We start from the raw sequence: 12,285 nt of genomic DNA on the forward strand, positions 1-12,285 counted from the left end.
GCCCTTCTATTATTATTTGTGTGTTTTGAGTTTAACTAGAAAGAAGTTTATATGAGCCTGATACCAGGTAACTGCTTACTATGTACTTGGATGTTTCATTTGCATACAATCCAACTGACAATGTCTATGTATACCTTCTTACTGTATCTCAGTTACCCATTATTCTTGTGAATAAAAAAAAGTTTTGATTTAAAAAAAAATGAGAAAAAGTGATAATTCTCCCACTCTACAAAACTCTGGTGCAGCCTCACTTGGAGTATGCTGTCCAATTCTGGGCACCAGTCCTCAGGAAGGATGTGCTGGAAATGGAGTGACTACAGAGAAGGGCAACAAAACTAATAAAGGGTCTGGAGGATATTAGTTATGAGGAAAATATAAAAGAGTGGTACTACTGCGCTACCATGTGAAAAATTACAAATAGAAAAATAACCCAGCAAAAAACATTAAATGATTTAAGCTGCGTATCATATAAGTAAACCAAACCAGAAAATATATAAAAATTAAATAAAGATAGCGCTAACATCAACTAGTGCAAGGTGAGTACAATAAATGCTATTATGGTAATCAATAGTGAATAATACATAAGAAACAACAACACTCTTGAAAAACCGTCTATCCAAAAACTGACAGTGAGTCCATAATGGGTTAATGGAATGGACCCATATGAAGACCTGCAGGCAATCAGCCGGCGTTTCCTTCTCACTGCTTCAGATAGATAGAACCGACCTTCATGCAGATTCAGCCAGAAGCTCCACGATATGTAGGGAAGAGAACAAGAGAGAGAGGACAGGCCTCCTAGTGCAATATTGTATGACAAGGAGGGGGGGACAGGAACTACACCGACGGTGTGTGCACTCACAGATCCGCCGATTGACACAGGCTCAAAGACAGGTTGCCACTCAGTGTGATGGTCTCCTCACTCGGATCGTTGTCCCGTCACATAGGCTCCTCCCCCACGCGTTACGTCACTCGTCACGTGACTTTGGCATGGGTCGCTGCTTTAGGGTGTCTGCTTTCAGAAAATATATAATTTATGTGGGTTTTATGCAATCTTCAGGCCTAAAATGATTTTTTAAACGTGTACAAAGAACTCAAACGGCTCTGGCAGCGAAAGGGTTAATATGTAATCATTGACACGCAATAAAGACATTGGTCAAGTTTCAGACAACGAGATCACTCTTGTGGGATGAGGGGTGTTTGCCTAATTACGTAGGTTCTGCTGATGCAGGCATAGTTGCAGAGATGGGTTGTTTCTGAAACAAAGGTGCTAAACGACCTACTTGGGGATTACGTGAAACAGTCTTCTCCAGATCTCTCTCCTTGAAGCGGACATTGATTTGGATGCCTTAGGCAATCAAATCATTCAGGGTGGAGTGTATGGTTCTGCTAGCTAGTTTGTACTTAATACAATCCGCTAAGCCCTGACAAAACGTTACAGTAAGGGCCTCATTATTCCATGCTAATTCTGAGGTCAAGGTGCAAAATGTAATCATGTATTGACACTTTGACTGAGTCAAAAAAGTGCTCCAGCAGCAGATAAGGCCCTACCTGACATGTAGAAGGTCTTACAGAAAGCTCCCAAGAAGGTGATAAGACTGGACACTATAGGACATGGGTCTTCAAACTATGGCCCTCCAGTTGTTCAGGAACTACAATTCTCATCATGTCTGTGAATGTCAGAGTTTGCCTCATGGGATGTGTAGTTCCGCAACAGTTGGAGGGCTGTAGTTTGAGGATCCCTGCTATAGGATCTTGATGCTCCCACAGTGGGCAGGCCCAGGCCAGAGCATCACCAGTAAGAAGTGATATGATGTATGATGTAGGCTATCTTAGAGCGGTCAGTAGGGAAATTGCCAGCTGCTAGTGTGAAATGAATTGAACACTAATTGGTGAAGCCCTGGCAAGCTTTTGGATCACCAGAAAAAAAGTGAGGTGGTGAAGGCAACTGAAGTTTTGAGGGACTGTCTGACACAGGAGGAGGAGCATAAGTAGGAACAGAAGGAGTGGTCGCAGCTTGCAGCTGGTTCAAATGGGAGTAAAATTCTTGTAAGTATTGCATGATCCACGCTCCACGGGTCTGCTGGACATCAGCTCTCTGTGCCAAACAAAAAAGTTGTTCATGTAGAGGCTGTGGTGTGTCCAAGTAGCTCATAATTTGCGCAAACTGTCAGGTTTCTATGGTAGTGATCCTTGTAGAAAGCCAATTCATGGTTTCCCAGGGTGAGGAGTCTAAGCCCCAGCCTGCTCCTTTCACAGGGCCCCTGATGATGGGGATGGATTTGCAGCAAGTTGAAACCAGGTCGCAACCCCCAGGTACTCCCAGCTGAAAATACAGAGACCACTCACGTATGCAGAGTGCAGATGGCAGGAGACAAGGGCAAAAGCTGTAGACAAAGTCGGGGTCGGTACACGGGAAATCAGACACTGAATAGAAGTATTACTAGGCAATCAGGAGCTCAGTGAACTAGTAAATTGCTCAGGCAATGCAAGCTGCACTGAGCATGTCTCACATAGTAAAGCAAACCGGGAGGCGGGCCAGGGAGTGATAGAAGGGAAAGAAATCCACAGTGGAGCAAGTGACGCCCGTAGGTGAAGCCAGCAGTACATGTAAATGGAATCACAGATCTTAGCAAAACCACTGCAGGCTAAACCGTGACATATAGTGCAGTAAATAAAGATCACCCTGGGACAGAACGTCTATTGGCAAACTCACTGGGTGAGAATAAAGAAGAAAAATTTGTGCAGTCACCCCATCTGAGGACTGGTGAGCTGCCATATACTGGTATATATATTTTTGTTTTGGGGTTTGGATACACTTTAATGTACAGTTCCAGATTTATTTATTTTTTATTGTGTGTTTTGTTATTTGTTCATGTTTATTATGTATTATTGGTTTTAGATACATGCACATTACTTCATGTTCATTTTACATCATTTAAAAAAAAAAAAAATTTTCTTTACAACTTCATATTGCTCTTGTTTACAGCGGACCTTGAAAATTTGACTACTGTAGAACGCATCCAATTTCTTCAGGAAAAGCTTCAAGAAGTTCGCAAACACTACCTTTCATTGAAATCTGAAGTAGCCTCTATTGACAGAAGAAGAAAGCATTCTAAAAAGGAACGGGAAGGTATGTTTGCCCTCAGAATATTATGACCCAGATTCAGTATTGCATAATATGGTAGTCTTGTGCAGAATTGCTTGTTTCCCATGATTAGCTGCTATAGTGACAAGCATGAAAAGCAGTTCAACCTTTATGCATCTACATAATTGCCTTAATTTAATGAATTTATACAACCTGAGTATTCGTTGACTTGTCAGATCACCAACTTACTCCTGGGTTTAGGTATTACGGCACCCAAACCAAGCACACAGATATTTGCCTTATTTTGCCTCCTAACAAGGCACCAAAATAAAATAATAAAATAAAATTATCAGCTATTGCGCCAACCATAAAAAGTTACAATGGTAGCTGCTAACACAACAATCAGGCAAAAATTTGTAAGTAAAAAGTGTAGCGCTGTGTATAAGAAAAATATGATGCCCTATTTTTAAAAGATATACATAGTAAAAGTGTGAGAATATAGAAATTTGCAATTCTATATTGAAAAATATAAAGTGTAAAACACAGTATATAATGTACACGTCTGTAAAGACGCAATGGTGACCTATAAATTAACAGACATATGGTAAAACGAAACACATAACAGTGAAGGTGTATAAACACAATATAGTATATATCTAGGATTCTAGAAACACCTAGGATAATATACATATGAGCAATATAAAAATGTGAATAACACAAAACCAATACAAGAAATGGGATGTGGAAATCCACATTAAAATAAATAAAGATGAACTCCAGGGTTCTGTGACCACTATCACTCTAAGGCCTCGTACACACGAGAGGATATCCGCTGGAAACGGTCCGCCGGACCGTTTCCAGCAGATAAATCCTCTGGCGGATTTGGATCTGATGGCTGTACACACCATCAGATCGAAATCCGCGTGGAATACATCCGCGGTGACGTGTCGCGCCGTCGCCGTGACGATGACGCGGCGACGTGCGCGACGCTGGAAGGTAAATACTTCCACGCATGCGTCGAATCATTACGACGCATGCGAGGGAGGGGAGCGGACGGACTGATCCGGTGAGTCTGTACAGACGACCGGATCAGTCCGCTGGACTGGATCCCAGCGGATAGATTTTGTAGCATGCTACAAAATTTTTATCCGTCCGGGAAATGTCCGCTCGGACGACCGGATCTATCTGCTGAAACTGATCCGCGGATCAATCCCAGTGGATAGATCCGGTCGTCTGTACGAGGCCTAAAGTTTGTTACTGGATGTCCAAATTGAAAGAGACCAGTCCCAGGTCAACACACTATGATCAGTACTTCAAGTAATCTGTGTAAACATAGGTGGTATACTGTAGAAAATATCACCTGGGAGTGCCTTCACCGTTGGGCAGGGGAGAGAAATTAATACTCTTACCCTCCAATATGGACCCAGCTCACCGTACGGTGGTGGATCACCTGCGCTTATATTCACACCAAGGACTTGAGGTAACTGGATCTACAAGACATCTCCTCTCTCCACTGGCAAAACTTCTTTACCGGATCCTCCGCTCCGAAATCGAGGACCGATGTGATAGGATTAAGTATCCAAGCTAGGATTTCCCCAAGCATGAAATGTATAAAAAAGGGAAATCCTCCACAAAGTGTAAATTCAAAAAACTTAATGTGGTTTTATTTAAAAAACGTAAAAATTCAACAAATGAGTAAAAAATATAAAAACATCCGAATAGGCAAATGGTAGCGTGGTATAAGCAGCTAGAGCTGGCATGTAGACCCGATGCGTTTCGTCTAAAAAAGACATCAACTGGGGTGCTTGATGTCATTGGTACACAGACTATCTCCTCTTCAGTCTTTCATGAATGCTGTTGCTAGACTCATCCACCTTACCAGCCATTTGTTCTTAACCATCTCTCTCTGTTAAGCCTTGTATACACAATCGGATTTTCCTACAGGAATTGTGTGATCACAGCCTGTTGGCTGAAAATCCGACGTTTGTACTTTCCATCAGAAAATTGTTGTCAGACTTTCTGCCGACAAATGTTGGGTGGCAGGCTTATACATTTTCCACGGACAACGGTCTGTTGCCAGATTTTCCTATCGTGTGTACACAAGCCCATCAGATAAAAGTCCAAAGTATAAACACGCATGCTCGGAATCAATGCTCACCAAACACGACATTAGCAGAAGGTGCCCAAAGGGTGGCACTCAAGAGCTGAAATCTCACGTAGTATGTCACTACGTTCGTGTTTGTTGGCCGGAAATTCTTTGCCGTTTGTATGCAAGACAAGTTCATGGCCAACGCCCTTCGGACAAAAGTCTGACGCTTTGTCTGCGGAAATTGCGATAGTGTGTATGAGGCTTTAGTCTTTCCACTGGCTTCCTCTCACCCAACAAATACAATTCAAAATGATAACAACATACAAACCATCCACATTACCAACCTTATCTTAAAATATCATGAAAACATTGTTATTACCTGATAACTACTTTTTCCAGGAATCTTCCAGGACGGCTTACAGAGAGATAGGCTCCTCCCACTTAGCACAGGAAACACATGATCCACATCATAAAAAGCACTGCACATGCATTAGCTCCTCAGTATTTAACAAATAACCAAAGGCTTCAGAATAAGTATCCTTAAACCCTCATTAGCGTAGCTTTATTCTAAATTATAAAAGGAGTGGTACTACTGCGCTACCATATAAAACCAAAAAATAGGAAAAAACAGCAAAAAATATCAAATAATAAAAGCTGCGTATCCAATAGATGAACAAAACCAAAATTATATGAAATGAATAGGAGATAGCGCTAATATTAACTAGTGCTGAGTGAATACAGTAAAGTGCAATAATATTAATCAAAAACAGTGAATAATATGACTAGGAAACAACAACACTTATGAAAAAAATACACTCTATCCAATGAGATATTAAAGTGAGTTCATTATGGGATAAATGGAATAAACCCATATGCAGCCCTGTAGGTGATCAGCTGGCGTCTCCTCCTCACTGCTTCTCATTAGACAGAAAACGACCTTCCCAAAGATCCAGTCAGAAATGCTCCAATATATAGGAAAGAGAAAAAAGAGAGAGGACAAGCCTCATAGTGCAATATTGTATGTCAAAGGACAGTGGACAAGAAACTACACCGACGGTGTATAAACTCACAAAACCGCCGATTAACACAGGCTCTGAGTTAGGTTGTCGCTCAGTGTGATGGTCTCCTCACTAGGATCGTAGTCCCGTCACATAGGCTCCTCCCCCACGCGTTACGTCACTAGGCACGTGACTTAGTCATGACTAAGTCACGTGCCTAGTGACGTAACGCGTGGGGGAGGAGCCTATGTGACAGGACTACGATCCTAGTGAGGAGACCATCACACTGAGCGGCAACCTAACTCAGAGCCTGTGTTAATTGGCGGTTTTGTGAGTTTATACACCGTCGGTGTAGTTTCTTGTCCACTGTCCTTTGCCATACAATATTGCACTATGAGGCTTGTCCTCTCTCTTTTTTCTCTTTCCTATATATTGGAGCATTTCTGACTGGATCTTTGGGAAGGTCGTTTTCTGTCTAATGAGAAGCAGTGAGGAGGAGACGCCAGCTGATCACCTACAGGGCTGCATATGGGTTTATTCCATTTAACCCATAATGAACTCACTTTAATATCTCATTGGATAGAGCAGTGTTTCTCAACTCCAGTCCTCGGGGCGCACCAACAGGTCTTGTTTTCAGGCTTTCCATTATTGTGCACAGGTGATTTTATCAGTTTCACTGCCTTAGTAATTACCACAGCAGTTTGATCTGAGGGAAATCCTGAAAACATGACCTGTTGGTGCGCCCCGAGGACTGGAGTTGAGAAACACTGGGATAGAGTGTATTTTTTTCATAAGTGTTGTTGTTTCCTAGTCATATTATTCACTGTTTTTGATTAATATTATTACACTTTACTTTATTCTAAATTGCCACTCACCAACACAAAAGGGAGGGAACTGACGCCGTTCTGGAAGATTCCTGAAAAAAGTATTTATAGAGAGGACAAAATAGGACTACCTGATCAGGGCGGGACCGCACCTACCTCCCAACAACCTGTTTCTGGTTAGAGAACATGCCTGGTTGGTAATGTCTATGAAGGTTTGTAAGCTGGACCCGGATGTGGTCTTAAAAATCTGCGAAGGAGAAGCGCTAACCTTTCCAGCCCAAGAAATGGCCCCTGCTCTGTGAATGAGCTTCGATGTTTTCCAGGGGAAACAGCAATGATGCCTGGTAGGCTTCCATCATTGCATATTTCAATCACCCTGTGATAGTAATAATTTGACATCTTCTTGCCTTTATCTGGGCTACAGAACAAGCAAAGCTAAAGGTTGATCTCCAATCTATAGATCTTATCCTACACAATGTTCATTCAATGGACATTTAGATAATAGTAAGGTAAACAGATTTTTTTATTTTTACTAGTAATGGCTGCAATCAGCGACTCTGCTCTCCCGTCACCGCCGCCGCCCACCTTACAGCCTGTCAAGTCTTACTTTACGGGCCCCGGCTACTACTGGGTGAGGAGCGGAGGAAGATCACTCTGCTAGGGAAGAAATATTCCCTCCGCTCCAACCAGCACACAATCATCAGAAAGGGGCACAGATAATGTAAAAAAATACACCCCCTAAGATAGTAGGAGCGGGGGCATGTAATTCAGATTTTATTCTGCACTGATCGTCTTTGAAATTGCACCAGCCCCTGTTCAAATCAAAACCAGGGACAGACATGGTCCGTGGATAGTGTCCTCAACCTGGGGACTGTCCCCAGAAACCGGGGATGTCTGGTCACTAGGGATGAGCCGAACATACCCGCATTCGGTTCGCACCAGAACGTTCGAACAGACCGATCGCTCGCACGAACATTTAGAAGTCTTGAAGTCTATGGGACTCGAACGTTCGAATTCAAAAGTGCTCATTTTAAAGCCCAATATTCAAGTTATTGTTGGAAAACGTCTTTGAGAACCCGGGTCTTGTCCCAGGGAACATGTATCAATGGAAAAAAAAGTTTTAAAAACTGTAGTTTTTTCTTGAGCAGCGATTTTAATGATGCTTAAAGTGAAAAAAAAAATTCCTTTTAAATATGGTACCTGCTGGGTGTCTATAGTAGTGGCACGTGTTTAGAAATGTCCCTGCACAACATGAGATTACTCTCAGAAAAAGTAATTTAATACTGCTTGCGACTTTAATTTAATGTTTGGTCCCTGCAATATGGAAAAAAATCATTGAAAAAAATAGCATGAGTTTCCCCGCCACCACTCCCCCCAAGTCATTACAAGACCAAGTGCCGATCCTGACCTCCCTGGGGCCCTAAGCAAAATGACATGGCACATTAAAAATGAGAATCGGGGGGGCACTGACGACAGTGACATGTCACATTAAAGAAAGTTGAGAATCGGGGTGAGGGGGTGTTCTGCTGTCGGAAATGACTCAGCCAGCGAGTTTAGAAGCGGGGTGAGGGGGCGAAAATGACTTCTCACAAGGCGGGGCCTCTAGCAATTTGGGGGGCCCTTTGCAGCTTTGCGGGGCCCTAAGCGGCTTGCATAGTGAGCCTATAGCGAGGATCGGCCCTGACAAGACCGTTTGCCCTATATACTTTGAACAGCAGTATACAGGCGGTGCAAACAAGATAAGGACTGTAGGTTTCTTAAGTAGAATCGGAACCATGTCATACTTTGCTCCTGCATATTGCACAATTTCCTAAAGAGACCCTCAACAAACTACATGACACTTGAGCCTGATGAGGCCACTGATGTTCCAGTGGTGGTGGCCCGTGAGACTGTCCATACAGGCTTGGCCCCCAAAGTGCATGTGCTGTGTTGCAACAATATGTCGATTATTTTAGGAGTGGGGGGGGGGCCATTACAATGCCAGATCTTGGCTCAATAGATAATTTTTTGGGGGGAAAAAAATTCTAGAAAAAAGGGGGGTTGCCATCCGGAGCCCCCTTTGAACAAATTCTGTGAAGAACTCCTGTTCTCTGAAGGCCTCCATTATTTCTGCAAGTCAAAATGTATCAAAAAAAACTAATGTCAGTCAAGCCTTAGCTTTCTCCCTATATCAAACCCACAAACTCATTCACTGATCATAAAGTCCAAAAATCAAGTTTTGTATCGTCGTACTGCATGATCGTTTTCACGTCGTTTTCTACCGACTGCGAATGACGTTCTCACTCACGCAATATCCCTTTATACACTATTAAATAGCCCACGTGCAGTAACAGCTAATGCGTTTATGGGCAATTAAATAGCACACGTCCACTAACACTGAGTACTATGTTTAGGTGTAAACTAAACACTATGCAGGCAATACAACACGTTAGGCAGTAGATTGTGCTAGATGCAGTGCTCTAACAATAGGAATAGCTGATCTAGCTAAGCTATACAGTACAACGCTAGGATGTATATATATCCTCTACACACTGTAAATTTAACTAAACTGACTAGCCTTCCTGCTCTATCTATCTATCTATCTATCTATCTATCTGGTAGAAAAGACACTATGGGCCAGATTCTCGTATACTGGCGTAAAACTATGCGGGCGTAACGTATCTCGTTTACGCTACGCGGCCGCAAGTTTTACGGGCAAGTGCTTGATTCACAAAGCACTTGCCTGTAAAGTTGCGGCGGCGTACCGTAAATCCTCTGGTGCAAGCCCGCCTAATTCAAATGATCCAGGAAGGGGGCGTGGATCATTTAAATTAGGCGCGTTCCCGCGCCGATCGTACTGTGCATGCGCCGTCCCTAAAGTTTCCCGACGTGCATAGCGCTAAATGACGTCGCAAGGACGTCATTGGTTTCGACGTTAACGTTAATGGCGTCCAGCGCCATTCACGGACGACTTGCGCAAACGACGTACATTTTTAAATTTCGACGCGGGAACGACGGCCATACTTAACATTGGTTGCCCCCTCATATAGCAGGGGCAACTTTACGTGTCGCAAATGCTACGGAAACATCGTAAATTCACTGCGTCGACCACGCGTACGTTCGGGAATCTCGCGTAAATAGCTAATTTGCATAGACGATGGAGAAAACGACGTCGGCGACACCTAGCGGCGGGAAAAAAAATTGCATCTAAGATCTGACAGTGTAAGAGCCTTACGCCTGTCAGATCTAATGGATATCTATGCGTAACTGATTCTAAGAATCAGTCGCATAGATACGCCGGGCCAGATTAGGACTTACGACGACGCAAATGGCTTTGCGCCGTCATAAGCCCTTTGAGAATCTGGCCCTGTGTCTCTATCTATCTCTCTCTCTCTCTAACTGTCTGACTGTTCTTTTCTTTAACAAAGCTGGAACACACTACACGCGGCCTTATATAGTGCGGGGCGTGTACTAAACCCCCTGAGCCATAATTGGCCAAAGCCACCCTGGCTTTGGCCAATTGTGGTTCTTCGTTTTTTGCGCCTTGTGATTGGCCAAGCATGCAGGGTCATGGTGCATGCTTGGCCAATCATCAGCGCGCAACGCCACAGTGAATCATGGGCCGACACGCGTCACTCGAATTTGGCGCGAACTACCTGTTTTGTTAGAAATTCGTCGAACGTACGAACAGACGATGTTCGAGTAGAACATACGTTTGAGTCGAACACAAAGCTCATCCCTACTGGTCACCCTAGATAATAGGTCCTATTAATTATCCAGCAAAATTTCTGCCCTAATGCTAGATATATAGATATATCCACCCATAGCCAAAATGCATATGCCCATACTGATGACCTTTCTCCCCTCTGAATGCTGAAATGGCAGCTATCAGTGTCTGGAAAGGAACTGGGCAAAATTGAACCTGGCAACTTTATAAATGACAAGAGCTCTGCCCAAAGTTGGAAATCTGAGTTCATAAGGCACATTGTGATGCTGGTGGTAAGTTGCAGATCACTACTCCAGAAGATTGAGCCTTTAGTAGTAACAGAACATTTACTTTGACTTGCTACAGCTGTTCTGAAAGGAAGGTTGTAAAAGAAAGATGCAATGATGTTTTTAACATATACAAAGTACTAAACCTAAAACATACCCAGTCAGGTATAGGGATCAGAGATATTTCGCAAGATGTGAACCCACATCTACAGGCCATATTCCTGCCCCTTAGTGCTGCTGCAAACACCCACAGCAACCAGTACCCAAAGAGGATATCCTCCTAAGGGTAACCACCTTGTGGCCATCTACCAAAATTAAAGCAGGTGTCATGGTGGAAAAAGTATACATGCTGTAGCTTTGTAAATCAGAAGAAGTCTGCTGTAATAATTCTGGGAAGTTTGAGGTCCGCCAACTGCTTCTCTAAACGTGCTCCCTCCCTGGTGTCAGTTGATGATGGCACCAGGGAATACTCACAATCCACCCTATAGCTGTCCATTCAGGGGGGTCTGCAGCATAGCAGGATGCATACTGTCCTGGTTACCAATCTAGTTTACCTGCCTCGGCAGACATGTACCCCTCCCCCATCTGGGAGGTAGTCAGGGATGCTGGATGCCTCTGCACCTTCAAAAGATTTGGGGAAGCCAGCAGCCATGATCCATCTTTTAAAGTGATTTGTCCAAGGTCACAAGGAGCCGACGCTAGGATTGAACTTCACAGTACTTAACCTGCGAGTTGTGGCCCCTTCATAGGCAAAAGCAGACACAGGGATTAGAACTTATGTTTAGAAAGTTTCCCATGGCTGCACCGACTGTCAGAGTACTTAACCTGTAGGCTATGGCTGCTTCACCTCATATTAATCAGCAGCAAACATTGCATGCTGAACATAAGGGATTTGATCCTCTGCTGAATGAAAGCTTAGCAGCAAAAAAAGAAAACACAAGCCTTTGCTGTATATATGCAAAAGACAAAAAAAACCTTGGTAAGATTTTCTCTCTAAGACATTTGCACACCTGCTTTCTATGAAAATTAATGCATTAACACAACCTATTGAAGATTGTCTCGTACAAGGTAAAGGTCAGGTAAAAGCCTCCCAATTCATACAGCCACAAATAAAAATATGGGCTAAACTTCAAGCATTAGAACTATTAGGTTCAGTTTCCACTAGTGCGACAAGCCCTGCAAACCCTGGACACAAAATTGCATGACGAGTCACGGCCCCTTTGATTTCAATGGCACCTGTTTTAATCTATGCGACTCAAAGTTGCAATGACCTAGAAAAAGGTCCCAGCACTACCCCGATGCAACCTCTGATGCAAC

General features: G+C 43.3%; 1 protein-coding gene across 1 annotated transcript in view; it reads left to right on the forward strand.

Annotated features, from left to right (window-relative positions):
* Positions 1–12,285, forward strand: part of LOC120937473 (AT-rich interactive domain-containing protein 4B-like) — a 148,111-nt gene that overhangs the window by 118,355 nt on the left and 17,471 nt on the right. Inside the window, exon 2 of the mRNA XM_040350734.1 lies at positions 2,987–3,130. Coding sequence (XP_040206668.1) covers positions 2,987–3,130 — 144 coding nt within the window. The remainder of the gene's footprint in view (positions 1–2,986; positions 3,131–12,285) is intronic.

This window comes from Rana temporaria, chromosome 4 (genome assembly GCF_905171775.1).
Source record: "Rana temporaria chromosome 4, aRanTem1.1, whole genome shotgun sequence".
Lineage (NCBI taxonomy): Eukaryota > Metazoa > Chordata > Amphibia > Anura > Ranidae > Rana > Rana temporaria.